Source organism: Anticarsia gemmatalis, chromosome 2, assembly GCF_050436995.1.
Source record: "Anticarsia gemmatalis isolate Benzon Research Colony breed Stoneville strain chromosome 2, ilAntGemm2 primary, whole genome shotgun sequence".
In the NCBI taxonomy this organism is placed as follows: Eukaryota; Metazoa; Arthropoda; class Insecta; order Lepidoptera; family Erebidae; genus Anticarsia; species Anticarsia gemmatalis.
The window spans coordinates 5,722,371-5,747,531 of NC_134746.1; the positions used below are offsets into that span (position 1 = coordinate 5,722,371).

Consider the following 25,161-nt stretch of genomic DNA (forward strand, 5'->3'; position numbering starts at 1 on the left):
ATTGCCATAATTCCCAAAGAATATTAAATCATTAATCCGTCGTTTGTCCTAGCTCAAATTAAAAGTGTGCATTTGAAATCTAATCCTGATTTATGATTGTTGCTTTAGTGTTCACGAGGTAATAAACTTTGTCATGTAATGGTGACTATGGGTTGTGATGATGGATCATCTCGAGATCATTAACACAAATGACATAATATGTACCTAATGCCAACATCGTAACATATAATTTGTAGATCTATTGTTTTATCAACGATTAAGACAAATAACATACGAATATTATTTATATTGATGATTGTACAAAGTCAATGACCTAAGATAACTATCTCTATATTTTATTTATTACTTATAATTACCTCCTTGAACATCGAAACCGGTATCGCGCTGATGATTTCATTTCAAATGAAGGAAGTCATTTTAAAATTAACAGTAATTTGCATGGGGGAATAAAAAATTATTGATGTATCTATTTATAATTGTAGACAACGGGTCTATCTATACCGACAAACGTGGTTTATAATAAAATTGGAATTTAAGGTGTTGGGATATTAAAAAATCTTTTGAATGAGATTATTTTTTCAGAGTCCAAAGTACATTATCAAATAATACGAACCGAAGAGCGCGGGTGATAGAATAAAACCTATCGTAATAACTTGATAACTGTATTTTACCAAGTTGAGGTCCTAAATATGGTTTCGCTTCATAATTTTACTCGAAAGCAAGATAACTCTATAGACTATATATCTCTGTATATGGTCGGCACCGACACGGCGACGGTAAAACTCAGGCTTAGAACGAAAACCATCATTATACTCTACGTGATTGCTCTATTGAGTATAACTGTAAAGTACGGAGCTTCAAGCACACACACAGACTAGGAGTTGTGTGAAAATTTGAAGCAACTGCTCAGCTTATTATAGTATAGTTACACGGTTGTTAAAAATCCCTAAATGCGCCGAAATTGTTCTTATTTATAGAGAACTATCTAATACCTCTATCTTGTCGTGATCATTTACATAGGGAAAAACCAAACAAACGTTTTCGAAAGGGAAGTTCTAGGTCGAATGATTCAGTTTTATTTTCATAGAATTAAGATTGCTACCGCGTCATCGATTACAGATTGTGGGGATTTCTTTATTATAAATTATTCCTTTCTTTTTTGTAAAATTCCACAACTTGGTGCCTATCTGATTGAAATTTTGGCAAAATGAATATTCGATGATTGCGATGATTGTCAAGTTTCGGGAAATAAAAATTAGTCATATCGTATTTTTGTTAATTTTATAAATTGTGTTTGCAGAAAGATCTCCATATTATGTATGGAACTGACTATAATAGTTCAGCTTCCCTGATTATTCTTCGTATGTAATTTGTACTTATCGCAAGAATTATTAATGCACAATGCAAGTACGTGAATAGTTACGTGAAGGTTAGGCCTAGAGGAAATTAGTTGGGTAGGTAATTGATTCAATGAAATGCAATCTAGTTTTGAAAACTAAAATATGATTCATCAAAAATCCATTAAGGAAGTAGAGGGAAGACACACCTAGTTATCGAGTTTGAGCATAGTAATGGGTCCATCGTCACAAATGGCAATGAAGTAATCGTCGGCTTCCCCCGGGAGGGAGCGCCGCCTGCCGTGACTGCCGGCCACACTGCCCATTCTAATATTGCAAGAAGGCTGTACACTTTATTGTCTGCTCATTATAATTTATAGATAACGAAGGCGTGTCTTAGCTGATGAGGTAAGCTCGTCAAAATACAAAAAAAATTGTAGCGATTTTTTTGCCGTGCTTCTGATTGTAACAAAAAGGTTTACATACTTTTGTAGAGTAACAATCGTACTACGAATTTAATATCTTTATAATGTAAGTGAACGACAATTCTGTTCGTTTCCGGGTTGTTTTTAAGGATCTGTCACGGGTTGGTACGAGTCGACTCCCTACACCTAGCGCCTATTAATGTCCCCGACAAGCTTTTGTTACAAGTCCACAAGTTTGCTTAAATATTTCAAATGTTATAAATACATTTACATTTTGATAAACGGGCTTCATCAGCTCATTAGCATAAGCGCCCCTCAACAAATGATTGGTGGTTGTGCTCTAATCGTTGATACAAAACAAGGAGAATGTTTATTGTACCGTGAAAATAAGACAGGTAACTTGAGGAAAAGAGTAAATTAAATGCTTTCTAATTTTTAGAAGGCAACATTAATGTACAGATTTAACTGAAAGCCAATCCAATGGTAGTCGATGCACATGATCGGCTTACACATTTTTTTTATTAAATTGGATGTCACGTCATTATTCTTGCATTCTAATTTTTAATGATAGAATGTAAATAGTGATGCGACATTTAATTCGTACTAAAATATTGATATTTATTTTTCGTGGATTCTTTTCCCACTCAGAATATTTTTTACTATCCACAAATACTTAGTGTTTCGGGTCTGGTTGTACATGCAGTCCGTTGTTTGTATGTTTGTAAAGGTCCTTCGATACAAGAGCTATTCGGAGTTCTTTCATTAAAAATAATATATCGTCGCCTAGTTTACATTCAACAGAAATTATTCTCACGCATGCTACGATTGCCATTCTAAAAACTAAACAGATGATGAAAAGGGACACATACTTGTAATTTGATTCTTCACGCTCGGCCAGTAGCCTTGCTTATTGAGATACCTTATGTTCAGATGTTAATGTACTGCTGAACATAATTACTTTGTTGTTACTATTATCTAATCTTCACTTATATCTTATCAAACAATGATACTGGTATGCATTTTTGATTGATTACTTTTGTATCGAGATAAAGGAAGACAGTAGGTATGTTTTTACTGCTTACTTATCTTTTGAAGTGGAATATTCATTGTCTTTATTGTGTAGAGATTTCTGAGTTTACTACTCCTTATATTATCTTTTTGGCGTCCTTTAGTTCTTGCTTTCCTTGTATTTATATCGCAATCGAGCCTTAAAATTTATCCAAAAACGCAAAAAGGTCAGAGGTAAAATAAGAAAACTGCGATATAAGGATAAAAACACATTTTACAACGCAGTAAGTTCAAAATGACATGCACCTATAATCATGATAGCTTATGTAACCTTCATTGTCTCATTTACACAATGTGCAGTGTGCGGTCATAATTGGCCACATACAAGTTTTTCATGACCGACTGAATTTACTTTTTTTTTTGTTTTATTGCTATTTATAGCAGTTCGAAAATATTTTTGACATCCGCATTGCATTTACAGTTCGCATACGGATATAAGATTAAGCTTTCGTAGTACTTATACGTGAATAGATTTCTTGCAAACTCTTATCAGATACGCTACCTCAGGTTGTAGAGCCGTTTTAACGTATTTACTTAATCTTTTTACTAGTTATTATATGATTAAGATTAAAGTAATCATAAGTTGTCAATAAATTAGTCATTTTGGTGGTGGAATTTCCACTACGTCAAATTATTCCACCCAGTGCACAGGACGTCATTATTTTTTATACAATATCGGTTATTGATATTTTTTAGATTATGTACTCGCTAATATTAATTGTTTGATGAACCGATATCAACTACATCGATACATCTTAATTAGTATTAACGTATCTAATCACACCTAAGTAACTTTTAGGTATTAAATTTAGAAATACTTAATTACAAAAATACGATTTATAAATAGTTAGATATAAATATATTTATTTTTAACATCTGCTGATAAATATTACCTACATCAAAATATTCTATTAAAAAAAAGTGTAATTCAAGTCAACCAAATATGAATACGGGAATCATGGAACGAGGAATGCTGTCAAACCACTTCTAGAAGATTGTAAGAGATATTAATTCCTAGTAGGCATTTTACTATGATTACAAAACTAGCCGAAAGATGGCCACTTATAAAATCATTTAAAAAATTACTTGTCTATGACACCTGAGCGTATTCGTATTCAAATAATCATAATGTAATATGGGAAGGAGGGACACGCGGTCGGCCGCCGCGCCGCGAGGCACACTCAATTATCTATGGTAGGTAGTGGAGGTACATACGTACGCGCATGTTTTTTGATACTCTCAGATAATAATGGTCGTGGCTCGGCTCGACCATAATTGCATCCCGAGAACTGAGGAGGTAAACGATGGGGTTACGCTCCGTAAGTCCCCATGACGCGGTAATTTTGTGAAGGTTCAAAACACTTTTTGGACAAGCACGTCTCTCTCCGCCGTCGCTGGTCTGAGTAGGACGGACTACCAAGTTCAATATCCATTAACTTTTTTGTTATTCGGACACGCTCTGATTGTTATAAAGCTACGTATAAGAAATAAAATATTTCGGTTTTTATAAGGACCCTTAGGCCGTTCTCATTTTAGCACCTTAATGGAATTGTAAGTACATTTTGGAGAGTTTGACGAATGATAACAGTGAAGTGAGATAGTATCTACTAGATTAGATGTTCTAGTTAATTTTGAATTGTCTATGTGCTACAACCTAGACTTAATAAAAATACCGAGCGTGAAATTTCATATTTTCTACGCTCGACATGAAATATCTTGAAAAATAAATGGCATACTTGAACACTGAACCAAGTAGCAATTTGAGAAGTGAGTCAATGCACACATCGTATTGGACATAACAAATATGTGTGAAGCAAGTTATCTTAAGATGTGGGAGTGTAAATAATTGCCTTCAGTATCTGTAACACTTTATCACTGAATGTTTGATCGGCTTAGCTCTATGTACAAGGTATAAAAATGTTTTCTTTTTAGACATTTTTATAAAAAGTCTTAATTAGGTTTTAAGCGCACATTTACGATGATAGGTCAGGGTTAGAACAGTGTCTATAGTTACTAAAAGTAATAAAAAGGCTAGTTTTTATCACTTGCGCTCTATTCAGAATGGGTACTTCAGAATAGATGGTATTAGGGATGCACCTAGCGTGATTGACAAAGCCCTAAGCATTGCTAATCACGCTAGGTGCATTTCAGTAAAGCATGGGTAGAATGACAGAAAACCTTGGTAGTCTGAAAGTGACTTACAGTTGAACCAAGCCCGGTAGTTACAAAGGCTCTATGCAAAGTGCGTGACTACCCGTTTAGCAAATCAGTCAGCAAATAACTTTACTAAGACTTATATAATCAGATGGAAAAGTTCTACAAACCTTTTTATATCTGTAACCCTACATTTATTTTCATTATAAACTTAATTGGCTCACGTAATTCGGATGTTTATTCATAGCTTTACATGTAGGTGTATGCAATTACTAAACAAAAAGTTTGTCGGTGTGATTCACGTCTCATTAATTACATGTCTCGGTTTTTTTGTTCCGAACCTCTCGGCAAACAGGTTTCGTTTCCAATGTCAAGGTTCCAACACGAAACAGAAGTAACTGAACCACAACGACGCCACGCGGCAAGGGAGACGTTGACCAAATAAAATAAGGATACATTTTCCTGTCCAAGCTTCTTACGTCAAAGCATCGTGCTCGAAATTTCGATACCGCAAACGTCAAAATGGTAATGAATTTTGATTTAGAATTACTCATACTATCTTGTGAGATAGTGTTGAGTGAATACCAAAAGATTAGCTTAGACTTTTACAACCAATTACGTATTTTACAGCTCAATTGCTCTTGATCGTAAACCCGTACTGAATGCCGAATTCTTTTACGTTAGTCGTTACTTGTAAGTACAAAGGCTGACCGACATGACTGCTATCTGATGGTAGAGCGAGCAGGTTAATCAGATCGCCCTGCTTAGTGCTGTTTAATTGAATGCGGCTACGATTTTGTTTAAAGTTAGCTCTTTAGTATCTACAGATTTTATCTGTGAATAATCTTCAATTACATTTATTTCTACAGATAATTAATTAATTTATATTGGTACGAAGGAAGTTGTTGACAAAGAGAATGATCTGAATAATAACTTGTTTGGTTTTTTATCTAAATTATTCTAAAATGTCGCCGGAAGTACTCAAGATTAAGCAATATATTTATAGACGCGAAAGGATACAACTTGACACCAAATACCGCGAGAGCAATAAACCGTAACGTTTCGATATATCATTCAATTCTTATACCTGACAGAGAAATATAATTTTAAGCTAATATTCCGTGTTGTTATGAATCCGAGTTCATTTCTAAGCATCCATTTATTTTACAACATCGCGTGATTGCTAATTGCCGGAGCAGAACAGCCGCTTTTTCAATTATGACAGCGTAATTACGTATTAATAAAGTAATTCATTTGCAAACCTTATCTGGTCCTACGAAGAATAAACAATTTATAGATTTTTATCTCGAAGTTGATGGAAAATGAATTATTTTCCAATTTATTTTATGGTCTTTGTTGCAACAGTTTAATGCGTCAGCAGACAACCTTAACAATAATATTTTATGACACTGGAAATTCTATAAAAGGGTATTAATAAGGAAACATCATTAATTTAGTTTATTAATAAATAATTAAAAGGAAATTAAATATATTATATAAATACTTATTTTATAAAGTTTAACCGTATCACTAATTAAAATTAATGTGCTGACGGGTAAATACATTAAGTAGATAATCAAATAACATAAGCTTTAATACCAACTATCTTTACCTCTGTATAATACTGTATATAATATAATATTTTTTTAAAATAGTCATGTTTTTAAAACATATAATCTAATCTGTGTGAATTTATTTCTTGTTATTTTTCTGCAAAATTAACTTAACAATAGGAACCAGCTACATTTGTTTGCGTAAAAATAAAACGGTCGCTATGTCATTCGGCAATTCCGTGCCATCAGCCATTATGCGAATAACAGATTATTTTGCGAGGAAAAATGGTATTTTACGAGACTTAATTTTTTGGCAACAAAGATAATACAAGTTCATTTATTCCTTTCATGATGTCGTCTTTTAAGTTATGGCAATTTGATTGTATCCTGTTGTTTGCACAGAGGCTACGAATCAGAGAGCACGTAAAGACGTAAGCTAAAAAATACTAGGTATACAGTATGCATTGTCTATGTGTATGAATGAAAACATCAATATATCTGTGGTTAACAAGTGATACGATTATTCAATGACCGTAAGCAAAAATTGCTTTTGTGTTTACCTACTCAATAGGTATGTATAGCAATTTCGTAGTAACGCGAAAGTTTAACAATATACTAAAGAAAACATTTTTTTTGCAAGTTCAAGGCAAAGCACTATTAATAGTGTGTTGAGCAACCTATAATTTATATGTGCTATGTATATATGCTTAAGTCGGACATCCGGTCCGCATTTCCCTTTAATACTTTACCCGGCCGCCGCCCGCCTTACTTTACCCGCACTCATTTACATAACTAATTTACTTTTTTCTTTTATAAACGACCTTATGTATTAGAACGATTATTACGGTTGTATTATGATGGATGAGGCGGCAAAGCGTTTCAGGCTTGATACTGTAAATATCATAATCTTTACAAGCTGCAAGATATACATTATGGGTTAATATTTGTATGGACAACAGCTGTCACCTGTATGTAGTATGTATGCTGTATTAAAATGTATAAATAATCCCTCCCAGTTGATGGACATTGTCCACATTAGGTAAACATATCACTTACTTGGAACAACTATGTAAAGTATCGACTATTGAATGCTTTACAAAAAGTGGGGAATCGAAATGAGTTCTCAACCTTCACGAGCCACTTAATTAAGATCATTATTTAGTTTAGTCATTAGGTAGTTGTTTTTTATACTGCGTTACTTGGAATGACAAAGTATTTTTTGTTAGGTTACGCAGACATACTCTATGAACAACGCTTCTAATAACTACCCTAACATAAGACTGTACGAACAAGTGGGTAGGCGGTTAATGGCCGAAATCTACCTCTGACCACGTAGTCCAATAATTTAAGTAGACATATTTTGAGTATATCGTTGAGTAGGATGATCCATTTACGTAATATCATCTTTTTACCACCAGTAGGAATAGCATAACAAGGTAATGTAGAGATAATTGTCATTATTATAATGAACTAGAATAGGCGAGGAGGCGTGATCCACTTGAATAGCTCATTCGCCACGGAGAGGTAAGACTTAAGAGTCGTTGACGAATTCACTTGGGTAGCACGCTCTTCGTCACAGCTGTCATATCGAAGCTATTTGTTCTAGCGAGTACAAGCGTGCCACGGTCAGCCATCACCGTCAGCCATGCCGTCAGAATCACTCGCATATGGACATCGTTCCAAACAGATGTTTAGCCTGGCTTTAACGGTTTGTTTATTCATGTGACATATTAAAATGTCAAGCTTAAGCTTTGAGCTATTTGTCAATGTTTGTTCAAGGGTTTCTTTGTTTACTATTCACTTAAACCAGGGATTGATTGCTATGAAATAGGATTCGGTGAATACATTATTGTTTTATGTTATAACTGTGACTGGTTGCTACTTATAAGCTGAAATTATTTTTGTATTCAGTAAGGTAATTTGAAATCGAGGAAAATTGAACGACAAAACTGACTATGATTAAAACGCTATGATTCTTCGCTGTGATTAAAGAACGTATCTAAGAGAAACTTTTTGTCCTTAATTATCCGATTCTTCGTATTATGGAATTTTGAGTAACTTAGTTGGGAGATTTAATATGGGGAAAAACCCACGTGCTGACGTTTAAGGCTAATTATGGAGGGTTTCGCGAAAAGATATCATTATGGATGACGAAATTGATAAAAAACCAAACTGACAGCGAACTCGAGTCACGAAAGTGGGAAAATCCCACTAATGTTGCATTTATTTACGTTCCCTGCAGATCTTTTGTATACAACAGTGTAACTTTTTAGAATATAGAAGATATGTTAATGTATTGTATTGGCGTCACTACTAAGAATAGGAAAAGTGACATCTCTAACGGTTGTCGTCGTGAGAATGTAGTGGAAGAAGAGACCATGACATCTATCAATCAAGTTAAGTATGTAAGGTTGAAGTAGCGGCATTTTGGCCTTCAGAGATTAAAAAAAACTGTTATATTTTTCATAATATACAGAAAAACTTATGAGTTAAAAATCTATTAGGTATAACGACTCAAATTTGTACCAAACAAGGATAAGTCACCGCATCGCTTGCAATGGAAATCAAGTTGCAGTATTTATGATAAGGAAAAAATCAACAAAATATCTGTTTATTCGTGGTTTATTAGGTACAAAAATCAATAAAAAAATGTGTATTATGTAACGTTATTGTGTCAACTAACAAGCCGGCGGCTTCCTGCTAGCCGGCCATGTCTAATCGTTTAGCGTTTCGGTCACAGTACCAACTATTTAACGTAGCACTACTGTGATAACTGAGCATGTTTACTCTGTATATTTTATTGTCAATTACCTCACGATTTTCATGTCTCAATGTCAACGGATAATGTAATAGGGCTGTAAAAGTACCTATTTACTTTTTGTTCGAGTTTTTTAATCATCTACGTTAATTGGTTTCAGTGAACTGCTAGGAACTTTAATGGCAAGATGAGTGTTTTCGTTAAAGTTGATTTTCTTTTACGTTTACTCGTGGACACTGATTTAAGATTTTTATGTAGTAAGTATTCCTCCGGTCTGACTTTTCAAGGTTTCGTAAATTTTGTTGTTGAAGGATCACAAATAATTATCAATTGCTTGAACGGTTTAAGAAAAATAAGCATGTCTGAGCTCGTGTTCCAGGAGTAAAACTTTGGTTTTAGGAATTTATGGATTAAAACCAAAGTCTGACAGCAAATACAAATTCTCTCAAAAATAATCAGATACATATCCAGCCACTTGTCTTTGGTTATAACAATCACTTACATCTGATAAGATCTTGCGAGTCTGTGGTATGCGTACTGACTAGCCGGTGTTAACTTATCGTGTTGTAAAATAATAGTTATTGTTGAGTGTTGAGATTAGATTTATAACAGATATTAGCTGAGTAAATATCCTAATTTTTCTTGTAGACATAAAATTTTACTATGGTTTGAGTACCTACGTAATCATTGAACCAATAGTATCTAACTAATAGAGTATCGTGGTTAAAATGCAATAAAACATTTTTGGTCGAAATGAGAATAGAGAATACAGGTGCGCATGTGATTAAATTAAGTAGTAAATGTAGGTATTTAAATAAGTACGAATACCCGGAGGGGAAGCCCTAGGACAATCACGAACCGTGTCGGTACTATCCTTCAAAAAGGTCGGGACGCAGCAACTAACACTGAATGGGTGACACACAAAAGAACTGCTGGGAAGGTCTACTCCCTTTTAAAGTTCTTTACCTTTTTCACTGAGGAATGGGAACTTTATTAAGTTTCTATCTATGCTTAATCGCTGATCAACGCGAAAAAATGGTGTCCGATTTGATAGAGCCTGAGATTTTAAAGTATCTTTTTTTAAAACTATAAACCGATAGATTCCAAAAATCTTTTCAATAGAAAAATAGCTTATAGTACTGATTTATGTTTTCGTCATAAGATTTTAGTAACTTTTAACATTAAACCTTACAGCATTGGCCAAGAGCTAGGAGGAAATAATGTAAGCGGAAGATAAAACAATGAAAACCTGATGTAACGCTCTCGTTGTCCCTTTGGGACGTTGCAAATGGCAATGGTTACTTAAGTATGAACTCGTATCTCTAGGGACATAAACTAAAGAACATAAGCATTTAATTTCAAATGTTCAATTAGATAATGTCGCCTGTAAGTAGAGACGAGCAGTTATCCGGCTATTTACCTACATCACAACAATTAATTAGCACCTATTTTCGTTACATTATTCTTACGTCGAAACGTGTGGAGGAGACTTGAAGGAAAACTAAATCAAATCGCGTCATTTTTTTACTTTGCAAATAATTTCAGCCAACAATGATTATGCATAATTTATTTGAAGGTATGATTAGATCTGATCAGTAACAAGCCACTAAAGTCGTCTTCGTTTAAAAAAAAAGATACGTAAATGAATGATGTTTTCGATTATTTTTGACCAGTTACTGATAGCGTTCCCGAAACCAAGCAAATAACAAACCTCTACACCATAGCAGTGATATCTTATCTTATCCAATTTATCAATTTATTGTGAACATTATGAAGTGCTCGCCATACTACTACATCACGACGACCCCAATTACTATTTTGTAAATAAACATATTTTTTTACTTAGGTGTTTGCAGACCAAAAAGTTAGTTATTAAAATCAACGCATTTAACTTTTTTAATGTCGCGGAAAATAATTGGTGCGGCCGTTTTTACGTCACGATTTTTTTTCACAATTTCTTTCAGATCTTATTATGCTCATTACCTAGACTTCCAATATTATGCAGTGCTTTTGCCTTTAAACGCTTTTTTTAAACGCTTAAAAATATTTAATCCGTGTTAAATAAAATATAATCAAACAGTTTTTTCTCAAAGATCGTCGAAACAATAAAAAAAACTTTGTTAAGCGCATTATTTGTCGTCTAATTGCGATCGTAAGATAACATGCAGGCTAGCAAAAATTAAAAAGAAAGTTTTGTGTCAGTTATCGGATACAAAAACAAAAAAGAGGCAGAATAGAAAACAGAACTTTGTAACTTAATGCCTGTAAACATTTCTTAAAATTAAAAAAAGAACCAAATATTATTTTAGTTTTGAGTAGGTATCTTAAGTCTTAAATAATTCTTTAAAAAAAATAAACGCCAGTAATGATAATTCGTACTTACCAAGTTTACGAAGTTTAACTAGTCCTGAAAGTTTTCAGTTAAACTGAAAACTCGCGTAGTGTTCACGGTGCTTATCACTACACTTATACGAATGTATTCAGAATTCGTAGACTCTGCTATGTGTTTTTTTTATAATTGTGAAGTTTTATCCGTATTTTAATAATAGTCGTCTGCCGCAACCGACTGGTGCGCGTTTTTGATGTCGTTTGAATAAAGTGTTTTGAACAAGCCGCCTAGAAGAAAGGGCGGCAAAGTTTGATCAACAGCAGCGACATCTGTTACACAATACAAAAATTACATAGTATAACGCCATCTGTTGTTGAGTGGACAAACTAATGTGAAACTTTCTTTGACCTTTGTCTGTGTAGCATACACGGAAGTTACTACTGATTCATAGCTATACAGGTATAGTGCTTACGATCTTTACAAGCATTAAATATGCCAAAGTACAAAACTATTCTGTCTGCAAAATGTCTACGGCCGAACTGCTGCATCATTTTAGACGGAATTTTGCAGTTGAAAGCCACATTTCATACGATGGCTGCACGTATATGGGAATTTAAGTATATGAGGATAATCAAAATGAAAGGCGTGAAAGTTGTTTTATTATTTTTTATTTTCTTATTATTAAGCGGATTGTATTGAACTTTTAATTCAATCGTGTTCTTCGGGTCATATTTCATAAGATAATAATAGTATAGAAATGACAATACATTGTAAAGGAAGTAATAGTAAACATTAAGATCATTTAGTGAAAATAACACCAGTGGAACAGATTTACTACATTATATGTATTATGTACCTTATGTATCTTACAGACTGTTATATTTATCTATGAGATATTCCTTATTAAAAAATATAATCGTGCTAAAATACTACCTTAACACTATTTATTTATAGAAAGACACGTATGTGCCCATAATAGTAATAAATGATGGTTAATACAATCAGTGATTATTATTTATTAAGTGACCGCGTAGTGATGGGGGCGGTAAGCATCGAGGGTTAGACCCACAACCCCTAGAATTGAAAGTTTAACTATGCGTCATCGTCGATGTTACATCGTGTTGGTGTCGCCTTATTTTTACTAGGAGATTCTTTCGCTGCCTCTGTAACAATGCAAAGTTAAGCTAAATTTATACTAAGTTAGTTTAGATCATTAAATTTTAGGTCTTACTCTCGACAGGATCAATGTTAAAATTGATCGAGTTGGATTCGAGCTTATGTCAAATCGTACTCATAAATAACAAACTAGGGCTGTTGTTGTTTGAATGCTGGTTTGAAGTGAATATTATGTGAATTAAACAATCCATTAGTTACATTTTTATGCGTACAATTATGCGTTAGTTTGTAATCTAAAGGTACGATATAACATTAGTTGGAATCGGCTCGATCGATTTCAAATTTGATCTTGTCGAGAGTAAGTTCAGGTTTCTTGATACCAACCGTCTCCGACTAGATTTTTAAGCGCCGTTGGATCTGAGGTGGGGATTTTTATACCCTGTTTTAGTACCATTGTGCCATCCTGAAACAATATAATTTTATAAATAACCTTTAATATAATAATGGCTTCTTAGCTTCTAGACACTAATACAATATCTCTACTATATTTCTTTTCTTTCTGTTCAGTTTCTACTAACCTTCATTTCAACGAGTCCTTTCTTAGCCATAGCCTCCACTTCTGCTTTGGTCATTACGATTTTCTGTACTTTCACCACTTTTTTGCCTATTTGCATTTCGCATACTTCGCCTCCTCCTACGGCTGCAATTACACAAAATTTATGAGTACATTGACATATTTTACATTAATTACATTTCAATGTTTAGCATTTTTTAAATATATACTTACGTCTAGCACTAACTGGTAAAGGCAACGGTTTCACTCCAGGCGGTAACGCTTTGATTGGTATCTGCAAGAGTACAAATATTAAATAATTTCTTGTTATCTCTCGCTGGTTAAGAATGGAATTTAGATAACCCCATCAACTTGATTGTTGAACATTATTTGTTAATAACTTCCTCTTTGCTGTAACGAAATATGGTATAATTTGTTGTATGTATGCTTACTTTCTTCAAGGTTTGTCCAGTAGGTGAGACTAACAATCCAGGAGATTTCGTTTCTATTACTGGTTTCGGTTCCTGTAACGCGATAGAACATATTAGTGCATTTACCTATTAAAAGATATAAATGATTGGGTAATCCAGTGAATACTAATGAAGGCATTGAATTTTTTTTTATCAAATACCTATTTTAAGCTAGCTAAGCCATAAGAATTGGTATTAAGGTTTACTAACAGTGGTTGCAGTTTCAGCAGGAACAGTCTTTTCCTTGGGCTTTTCCGGTTCAGCAGGTGCAGTCTCTTTGGGCTTCTCCATTTCACTTTCATCTTCATTAGCTTTAGATTCTTCCCCATCATTGTCATCTTTCTTTATTTTCGCCGGCCTAAAATGTAAACAAAATATTATTAGAACAACTTATTAGGCATCTTCTTTGCAGTATATAAAGACGAAGGCACAAACAACGAAAACTACAATGTAATATGTGGTTCAATAATGCAAGTACTACTAATAGATCATAAAACATTGTGCTATTGCACTCTGACTTGCCTTATGGGGAAGTATTTCTGTAGTTTATTTACTTTATGTAGAAGTAAGTGTATGTATAGAAATAGTACTAACGTAGCCACCGCTGCTCCGGTATCTTTGCGCGGTCGGCCTCGTTTCCTAGGCGCTGAGGTGGGTGTGGCCGCTGGCTTCGGTGACGGCTTTACACTAGCTCTACGCGCCTTTGTTTTTGCCTGAAAGACATCACGACATCTCATAATTTCGAAACACTGATAAAGAAAATATAAACGTAATACTATGCTACTACTAGCTTCAAACGAGATAAGCATACTTTCAAACTAGAATCTTCTTAAAGTTGTACATGAAATATATTAAAGATAGGTACTTATACATATTATTGTTACCTCTATACTTCGTTCAGACTCTCTGTACTCTTCGTCGATCTCATCTGAGTCCTCGTCTTCATCTGACTCTTGTGTTCTGTAAACAAATATTTTTTACCTATTCATTACAACTAAACATTAAATTAAATGAAGGCACAGTCTAGGTAAAATGTTTTATATGAAGGAATCTTTTTTGAACTTAAATTATAATATATTGTGTACCTATCACGTATCATTTTAGCGTAGTCCTTTATTTTTGAAGGCCTTGTCGATCGACGTATACCTTCATCCGGCGTGGTTTTTTCACTCGCACCATTTTTAACCACACTCTGAAATAGAACAATTATTAAATAACAAAAGAAAAAATTTAATCTCCAAAAGGCAGACATGATCGAATACGCGTAGTCGATTACTCTGCAGGCAAATTGAAGTTTGTTGAAAATGTTCAATTCGGGACATTAAAATGCGCATAGTATATTTACAACGCTTTAATTCGATATTGGAATAAAGTTTCCAGGATATCTATGCTTTGTATATCCTACTAATAATATAAATGCGAAAGTTTGTGAGTATGTATGGGTGTTGTGTTTGTTACTTTTTCACGCAAATACTACTAAACCGATTACGATGAAATTTGGTATGTAGGTAGTTGAAGACGCGGAATAACTCATAGGCTACTTTTTATCCCCGAGGGATTTACACGGGAAGGGTTTCTACGCGGAGGGCGTCGCAGGTGGCCTCTAGTATCATTATATAAGTTAGTAAGTAGTAAATAGGTATTGTGATGTTCTCACTTTTGGGGTCTCCTTCTCCTTCACCTCTTTGTCCTCTTTGCCATTGCCGTTGTTTCCTTTCGTCTCTTTGGGTTCCTTATTCTCTTTGGTAATAACGCGACGTTCTGGCTGCTTTTTGTCTAAAGCTGGCGACTTTGACGGCAATTGGGCCTTCTTTTCTTCTACGGCTGGTCTGCTGTAAGAAGATTTGTAGGTTGTAGTTTCTTGCGTAATGAACGCATTTAAAAATAGTCATGTCAATAAAGTCAATAAGCCGGTGATATTATTATAGGCTTACTTTATATGACATTAAAGGTCATCATGATCTCTTTAACAGTTACATATTTTAAAGCCTAGTATTACACGTAACTGGGCTTGAGGAGTCGAGAAAGAAGTGTTTGTGTTGAAAATGTGCCCTTCACTGTTACCTCGACGGAAAATAACGGTTCTATGTAAAATTGTAAACATTGAAATTGAGTATTACCTTAGCTTAGGTGTCGAAGTATGTAACTGCGGCCGTCGGTTTCGTAACAGCTCCACAGATTTAGCTGGAGTCTTTACTGCATCAGTACGAGTATTGGTCTGAAAGATACAACATTCTAATTACAATCTCACAACAAAATTAAAAACATGTAGAATATTTCCTTAACTAACATGAATTTACTACTCATGTATTAGAAATTAAATTATGCATTGTTTCGTTCTAGAATATCTTATAAATTCCTTGAAGACTATGGTCTAGCTTCGCCACCTCCTGATATGCCTTATCTTTCAGGTAAATTAAAAATGAGTATGAGTTGTGAGACATACAAAGGAGATCGGCAGATTTCGTACAGCTTAAAGTTGGTGTTGTTTCGTTACAGAATTTGTACCTCTTATTAAGGGGGCTAAGTCACTTATTTTTATTTAGGAGTATTATTTTTAGAAGTCCGGATTAATTAGTAATTAAGGTAGAAAGATTTGATAAATTACATAATATTTTTTGGTCTATGGCTTATATTTGTTGACAACTAAAGAAAAAGAAAATCTCATGAGACGTCACTGTTAGTCTGACGTCTACGCATCCGCTAATTTGCTGTTGTTTTGGATTGTGATTTTGACAGCATTTGAGCAATTTAGCGAACTATCGGGGCTTCTTAAAATGGACATAACTTTTACCTCCCAACTTTAAAAAATATATGAATTTTAAAATAAGCTTGTCTATCATATTAGCTACCAATTAAAACAAAAAGTGAACCTAAACATGACATTTTATAAGCTGTACGAATTCTTCATACAAACCTGCCGTTCGCCTTTAGTAGGAATTTGTCAGACAGCATTTATACTGGCTGCGAGTTATAATTCTACTTCTGTTGTTAGGTATGCACGTTGAAAATATGTTTACCCTTTTCAGTTCTTGCAGTTCTTTCTCCAGTAAACGCAGCGATTTGTCGCTAGCACCAGTGTTATTGCTCTCGGCCTTATTGATCTTCTTCTCTGGAGCCGGTTCCGGGGTCGGCTGTGCTTTGCGTTTAATCTCCTCAGCTTTACGCAATATTGGTGGAGTCTGTAATAAGAAAATAAAAATATTAACACGTCTATTACCATGCTTAAGATTTTTTTTCTGCACCAATAATGAATGCACCAGAATGATTATTGTCTGATAGATAATACTTAATGGTCCAAAGTTATTTTAGAACATTAAAAAAAATTGAATGCTAAATCAGCAGAACAATGCCGAATCCCTTTGAAATCTTTAATTCTCAAATTGTTAGTTCATGAACTCAATTTTAATGGCATTTTATTCCTTGAAAGCAATTGCAGAATCCTCAAATCGAAAATGACAGGATTGTTAAACTTAGGATTCTTATTACCTGTCCATCTGTCTTCTCCACAGTTTTAACGGGTGCAGCTGGTATTTTAGTGACAGTGGTCTCAGCAATGGTGGTAGGAACGGGTTTCTCCTCAGCCTTAGCGTCTTTCTTAACAATCGACAGAGTATCCACGGTCGACAGCTCAGTGTATGTCATGTCTGTTTCGCTCTCTGAAAACACATAGATTACTAGTAAGCATGTTATATTATTATTATTGTCACACTGCTGAGCTTAGGTTTCCTTCCAGGAGAAGACAGGTCCAAGTTTGGCCTGATATCCATCATGATAGCCAAATTTCTCTTTGTTTCAAATCATGTTTCTTTCTAAGGCATACAAGAATTTACCACAATTCTATTATCTTCTCAATCTTTTAATTGGAAAAATACAAGTCATTCTAATTGAAAACTGTGCAAAAACACCTAATGGAGAATCCATTAGTGAAATCTATTCTAAACACTAATAGTTGTATAATTTCCAGTACTTAAGAACTCAATATTTTGCTCGTAAATAAATTATTGCTAAATATTAGCTTACCCTCTGAGTTAGTGTTGTCATGCTTGTCCTCGGCCTCGTCTTGTGAGTTTGTTAGCTGAGAAATAAAAAAATCCATTGTATTACACTAATTTACTATTTATTTGAAACAAAATTAAAGTAAGACAGATATTTACCATAAAATCATCAGCCTTCTTTATTTCCACTACCATTTGGCCGTTTTCTTCAGTAACTGAAATTTATAATAGATTTTATAACAACTAGAAGAAATCTTAAAACCATATTTAATTCTCATAAGTGGCAACATACAATTCATATTAGATTTTCCTTTCATTATCAATATTAATTTTATATATTTCAGTGACTCACTGAACGCCTGTATTTGCTGTTTATGGCCCAAGAAATGGGGTATACTTAAATATAATCATGTTAATGTTATTCAACTCACCATTGATTCCAGTATCATCATCTTCTTCATCCATTGAAGATTCATCCTGGCCCAGTTCCTGTAGACATTAGGTTTGACATTGAGACGAAAATTAAATAGATTCGGTAAACCAGTAGGTTATGGTCAAACGATTTCTATTGAAAGAAAGTATAAGCTATGCTTTCAATATCTAATAAATGACAAATCAGCAACTTTTTATGAAACATCAAAAATGCTTCTCACATCCAAGACTTATATTTTAGCTTGAGATGAAATTATTTACAGATACTATTTCAGAATAAAGTAACTTCAATTTGTCCATATTATGACCCAAAATTTAGATTGAGTATTTAATACATTTAACTCATACAAGATTTTCTTGACTAAGAATTCAGTTAAATAGCCTATGGTTAGTATAGAAAAGGTAACATATTATTTACATTGCTGTCTTTTCCGATCTTTCTAAAATTTAAAGTGACAAAACAATGAGTTTTCACGTTTATGAGTAAGACATTAAAAGTAATGATTACATTATACTACTACTCACATCAGTGCGTGATAATTCATCATCGTGAGCGTTGATCATGTGCGAGTCGAGTTTGTCCTTTGTCGTGAAGATCAGCTCGCACAACTCACACATGAACTCCGAACCTGTTGAGTGCCATTACTTATTAGGTGACGGTACAACACATATATTTTATTTGGGAGCATGACTTTGGTAAAACGGAGGCAACCGTACCAGATATAAACTTTTGCAAAGTCTTTCTCGTGCGTATTAATTTGTTAGGTTTATTTTTTTAATGAAATTGTTCTTTTCCCATCAAGATGTATGATTTAAGATAATAAGTTCTATAATGTATAGAGAATATTGGATATCGGGTGCATTTTTAAAAATCTATACAGCAGAAACTTTAGCGCTAATCATAATAGTATATAACAACTTGTGCGACGTTGTATTATTATGCCGTTATAGTAATGAAGATGCACCCTAAAGATTTGGTTATTGTAAAGAAAGAAGGGGATAAAATGGGGTCAAATCCTGTCAGCTTTTATTTGTGTTATAACCAGTTATAATACAAAAGGTATTCAAAAAACTTATATTATTATTAAACATAACCTACGACCAATAAATACACTCATTCCACACAAATATAACATGCTCCATAAAAAGCTCCTAAGATTATGTTCTACTTCAAATGCATGCACCAACATACCATGAACGTGTGTTCTAACATGAGTAGTGACGGCGTCTACGTCTTCGAACTTCTCCTGGCACAATGGACAGGTGAGGTTCTGAGTCGCGTGTATCGCTGAGTGAAAGATGAGTTCGTCTTGCGTTGAGAAGCTGTCCTCGCATTGTTCGCAGCGGTACTGGTCGGTCGACTCGCCGAACGGTCCACGGCAAGTACGGTTCGCCTCTCGGTGCTTTAGGCGGAGATGTCTGTATGCAGAGAGTTAATTTTTATCAGTTTCGAGGTAATTGTCATAATGGCTGTGTTAATTTTTAAGCAATCTAGAAGCTTGGTTGTTTATAATCGTAAGAACTTGCACTCTCGTAATGAAGTACAACAATCCGATGAATATAGTTGCAGAGACAAAAGAAAAAAAATCTCTATAATATTTGTATATACCAAAAATAACAGTAGTGTGAATACGTTAGCAATATGTATTTAACCAACCACAAAAGAAAAATAGAAAATTAAACACCGATGACATTTAAACCGTCAACTGCGCCGGCAATTGAGAACTAAATCGGCAATTCGGCTTCGTAGAAATAACAAAACTGTCTTAAAGGGGCTCCGGGACTCCATAGTCCAGAGATGAAAAGACAAACATAATAGGAGGATAAGATCGCAAACCGTTAAAAATACTGGTATCTACATACCTGGTGTAGTGATGGGACTTGATGAAGCTCTTGTTGCAGTACTTGCACGGATAGGACCGGTCCCCTGCGTGAGCACGAACATGACGCGTTAGTTTTGACACTGAAGTAAAACCTACAACAAAAAATCCCATACTACGGTTATATACACCTCTTTTAACTGTCACCCGACTGCCAAAGAAGGCTCATGTTCCAACAAATACATACAAAAGAACAATTGTATATTTTTTAGCTCTTGAACAGTAATGCCACGTAAAAATGAATAATTCATTCTTTCTTTGTATGTATTTAGGAAATAATATAAACAAATTGTACGCATGTTCATAGCTCATATAACTAAAACTAATGATGAAGTGATTATTTGGTGTTTATTTCCGCTGACTCACGCGATGGACAGTATATACAAGCGAAATCAGCTGATTTATCGTGGAGGTTCTCTTTGTGGCGCTGAAGTGTTGACTTCTCGTGGAACCTGAAAACATAGACTTTATATACTGATATATTTTAGTGCCTTAAACCACTTATTAATTCATATAAAGTTATTGTTAGAAAAATATTAGGTCATTTTTTAGACCTATTATACACCTAATGATGTGAACAAAAATGTACCTATAGCATTAACAAAGAGATGTTATCGCCGCAGTTCTTTTTCAAAGACGCGGGGTCGACTTTGCTTATCCGAGCATCAGACTAAGCTTGCTGAACAATTCGACAATTTACATATTGGCACTACATTGGCACGTTATTATTGGTAAAATAATAAGGATATCTTCGAATTTATTTTCTTAGATTTACCTTTTGTTACACACATCACAGACGAAACGTTTTTCCTTCGTCGAAACGTGTTTTTCGTCATGATGCATTTCAAGCTCATCTTGAGACAAAAACGTAGCCGGGCAAGATGGACACGCTAACTGAGCTAAGTCCGCATGAACTAACTGTAAAAAATATTTACATGAGGCAAAGAACTTTTTGCACAGAACTCATTTTTAAAAGTTTTTCTGTACCTTTTCATGTCGCTTAAGCAGAATATGGCGCTTGAAGCTTTTGCCACAGGCCGTACATGTAAATACCATGTCATCGGTCGCATGTCGCAACTGATGTACCGTCAAATGGTAATTGTTAAAGAATTTGCTGCAAAGTAAAGAACATGTTACAATAGCAGCTTTCATCGAATAAAAGATATTGTCTTTGATCTATTGCTTTTTTTATTCCGGCATTATAATATGAAAATTAAAACTCTACTTTCAATTTCAGCTGAAAACTTTTACTTTCTAAGAAATTATTAAGAGTATGCAAAAACCGAGAAATAAAAGTATCATTGAAATAATTATAAAAGATATGAGTGTCTTACGCGTTACACTGTTCGCACTGCACATTCCTTGCCCTGTGCTTGTGTGTCTTGTGGAGCTTCAGCAACTGTTGTAGAGGATAAGTGCAGTCGCACTCATCACACGGCCAGCACCCCTCCTGTGAGTTTGACTTCTCCCAGCCCTCCTCCGTCATATCAGACTGTGCCTGACCCTCTACACTTGTGGACGGCTGATCACCCGATATGGGAATATCCTCCTCTTCCAAATCTGTATTACAAGTCACTCCAACTACTCATTACAACTGGTGCAGTTCAGGACATGCCTGAACCTTTTTTGTAGTTTTTTTCTTAATTCTACTACTTTGGCAGCCAGATAACATTCGACAGATTTCTTGCAGAAGAAAAAGTTACATAGATATTGTTTATGAAAGAAAGTGTAGAGTATTTAACACAAAATAAGTACATTGAATACTGAACATGCATCTGCAAAGTATTTATTTTGATTGTAAAATAGGATAACAATTGTTACATTTCTACTTTATTCCTTCCCATGTCTTCAACTAGCAAACATTGTTTCACAATTTATATAGAATGGTTACATAGGTTCATGTCTCTATATTGAAGTTTCAATTACTTGGCATAAGAGTTAAAATTAATTTGATTACAATAAAAAATAAATTGAAGAATGCATCCTAATTGACTTCTCACAATTACTAATCTTATACCATTAAATAGCCATAAATGGAGAAATATAATCATCTTGGGTCATTTTATTTATGATATTTTGTTTTAATATGAGACATTTTGTGAAACACTGTTTGAACAAAATAACCTTGCAAAGAAGTCAATATTCTTATTTCTTACCTGAATAATAAAACAGCCCTGTTGACATTAGTAGACACTGACAATTTCTACTAATATAATTTCACTTTTCATTTTAATAATGTATGATACTTGAAATCAATAGTAATGTTTCAAATTAATTGAAAAATAATCATTGATAACTTATACAAAATAGAAGATACAGAACTAAAATACATTTATTTCCATCTTATAATGGTAAAAAATGTATACTTAATTCTGTAATAAACAACTTATTAAAACAAAAAGTGAAATACCAACATAAAAACGTAAAATAATCGCAATACCATGCACAACACCAAATGATAATATATACAATATAAGCTATGAACACACGCAATATAACAAAACAATTCTTATATACTAGAAAACAAAATGTCACAGAAAGTACTACAGATTATAAAAAAGAAGTAATGTTACCTTTTCCTTGTTTCGGTTTCCCTTTGATTTGTTTGCTGGCTGTTATGACTTTCACTCGTGCATTCTTAGGGCCATCTTCTGAACCTTCGCCAATCTATGAGAGTTAATAATATTAAGAAAAGAACAGTAAAAAAGAAACCGGTCTTTATAAGTTAACACTGAATGTGATTGTGTTGTATAAGTCCCGGTTGTAGTCAATTGAGACTGCAGTTGTTGAGCCAAGTCAAAGGCCTTTCAATGTCATTGAAATTGGGTTGATTACTAACAATACCAGAAAAGACTTAAGAGGATGCAAACCATTGAGTTTATTATACAATCTTTTATAGTGAAATCTAGGTATAATATGAACATTGTTTGTTTAGACTCAGTTGCCATAGTATTTGAAATGATTAAATATTAATCGTAATTAATTAATGGTTACACATTAATGTTATCAAGTAGAAATATTGTGATATATGATGATAATGTTCATACTTTACATGGCATAATACAAAACCCATACAAAAAGTAATAGAGAAAAGTGAAATATTCATAAATCAATTGTACTTCATATTGCCTGCATGGACAAAAATGTTCTCTACTTTGGTCAGTACATAGAACAAATTATTAATTCATCAAATTGTTTTGTTAACCACTGTTCACAGATGATGACAGGCACAAAAACAGTATTTGTAAGGGAGAAAGAAAGAATTCTTCAAGTATAATGTACATTGTACATCCTAAATGTTAAACTGTTATTTAACAAATTATTGAATGTAATTATGTACAACAAATTATTGCTGACAAAAACAATATATTTATCACTCATTCAATCCCAACCACAACAGTAAACCAAATCAATAAGTATTGACAAAAGAGTACACAGTAGGAATTTTGGAATTAGACTAATACTGTACTAACAGATACAATATATTTATCACTAGTTCAATCGTAACCAAAACCATTAAAGTATTGACATTACAATACACTGCAGTGACTTAAAAAAGGCATTAGGAACATAGAGAGAAGTAACTTCAACTAATAATGTAATAAGCACACATATAATTATGTTTACCTTGACATTATAAACATTTTCATCATCGTCTTCTTCACTTTCTGATTCTCGGTCCTGGGCGGTAACATGTATGGTAGCACCACCTTCAACTACAGTTTTCATTACAGCCAACTCTGGTGCTGCCTTTGATGTTACACGGAACAACTACAAAGATGACATTGTATTTATTACTTTAGCTATTACAAGGTAATGTAGAGTTAAAATACATTATTGTAGTTTTTAATTAACTTTTCTATGGTAGAGAGTATAGCATTAGCAATGATAGATGTTATAATATACTTATATTAGATTAATCTTGCTCTTAGTAGAATTATTAACAAGCTTACTTTGAGAAGGGTAGGTGGCCAGGCCGGTGATTTCAGATCATTGCCATTCTGAATGAATTGTAGTACATTTTCATCAGCTAGTCTGCACATCTGCTTAAACTCATAGCTGATGTCCATGAAAAATTTGCAGCGGTTGCAGATATAAGATGGCATTTTGTCCGAAGGGAATACCTGAGGAAGTGGTCAAGAAATTATAACAATTATGTATTTGTTATCAGAATTTATTCAATTCAGTCCATAATCATTCGGTTCTGAATTTGCCAGCAGGTGGCGCTTGCAAGAAAATAATTACACAAATGTAACTAATTTACGATCTTTTACCAATTATACCTGACCGATTTTGATGTGGTCACAAAGGATTATTTTATGGGCATCTGTATATCTGATAAATATGTTCTAGGATTGCGCTGTTATGTGATAAACAAACATTTTATGTTCTCTCTGTGCATTCGGCGCCATTACGCCATACGTAGACAAAAAAACACTGGATGTTGTTTCAGGCACGTAAAGAATTATAAAACAAATTATAAGAAAACAGTAGAATAAATGCTTGTTATAATTACCTCAATAGAGACGCAGGATAATATTTTAAGTGCAAGAGGCACCGAATTTTTTGGCGCTCGACTCCTGTCATATAAACTTGTAAGCGTTTCATCTTGAGATAAACAAAAACGACAAAGTTTTAAGTTACTTAAAGTCTCTTTTCTAGTCTCCATTTTAACTAAAAATAATAGGGCTCACTACACTAAATTATTTAACTTAGTATTTTCACTCCATAACCTCTTCAATAACTGTCTATCACAAACGATTTACTAAAGCCGCCACTAGCGCCGCTAATGTATGACGCGATATGGGACGCCGATTTACAGCGCCTCTAACGTTAAATGTAGTGAAACAATATAGTAAGTTTAAGCTACTCTCCGCTAGATGGCGTAACTTTACTTGACTGCAAGATACATTTTAACCGACTTCAAGAAAAATGGTAATTCATGATATACCAATAGTACCAGAACATCCGACCAAATTAAATGACCAAATTGACAGCATATTTCAGCTAGTTACGTATATTCTTACAAATTAAATAAATGTAATGGGTTATAGTCATGTTAATTTATCATTGATCTGGGCAAAAGCA

General features: G+C 33.9%; 2 protein-coding genes across 7 annotated transcripts in view; both read right to left on the minus strand.

Moving 5' to 3' along the window:
- Prip (aquaporin prip) overlaps nucleotides 1-11,901 on the minus strand; it is a 37,127-nt gene extending 25,226 nt beyond the window's left edge. The window contains exon 1 of the mRNA XM_076126442.1: nucleotides 11,679-11,901. The gene's annotated coding sequence lies outside the window, so the exon portion shown is untranslated. The remainder of the gene's footprint in view (nucleotides 1-11,678) is intronic.
- A 374-nt stretch (nucleotides 11,902-12,275) lies between these two features.
- On the minus strand, nucleotides 12,276-24,861 carry LOC142980878 (uncharacterized). 6 transcript variants are annotated; one of them, XM_076126460.1, is made up of 27 exons: nucleotides 24,590-24,861; nucleotides 24,027-24,197; nucleotides 23,701-23,844; nucleotides 22,647-22,740; nucleotides 21,408-21,633; nucleotides 21,061-21,187; nucleotides 20,849-20,991; nucleotides 20,440-20,525; nucleotides 20,057-20,120; nucleotides 19,386-19,612; nucleotides 18,719-18,822; nucleotides 18,193-18,250; nucleotides 17,921-17,976; nucleotides 17,787-17,841; nucleotides 17,253-17,422; nucleotides 16,784-16,945; nucleotides 15,884-15,981; nucleotides 15,421-15,592; nucleotides 14,849-14,955; nucleotides 14,648-14,723; nucleotides 14,286-14,476; nucleotides 13,974-14,121; nucleotides 13,746-13,817; nucleotides 13,528-13,588; nucleotides 13,319-13,440; nucleotides 13,125-13,203; nucleotides 12,276-12,787 (listed from the first exon to the last, which is right to left on the minus strand). In XM_076126460.1, exons 1-27 carry the CDS (start codon nucleotides 24,740-24,742, stop codon nucleotides 12,717-12,719), a joined length of 3,237 nt encoding a protein of 1,078 aa, XP_075982575.1. In that variant the 5' UTR covers nucleotides 24,743-24,861; the 3' UTR covers nucleotides 12,276-12,716. The 6 variants fall into 6 exon arrangements, with proteins under 6 accessions (XP_075982575.1, XP_075982568.1, XP_075982586.1 ...); XM_076126453.1 differs by having other exon boundaries at nucleotides 15,421-15,595; nucleotides 24,590-24,860; XM_076126471.1 differs by having other exon boundaries at nucleotides 12,276-12,808; nucleotides 15,421-15,595; nucleotides 24,590-24,860.
- Between the last annotated feature and the right edge of the window lie 300 nt (nucleotides 24,862-25,161).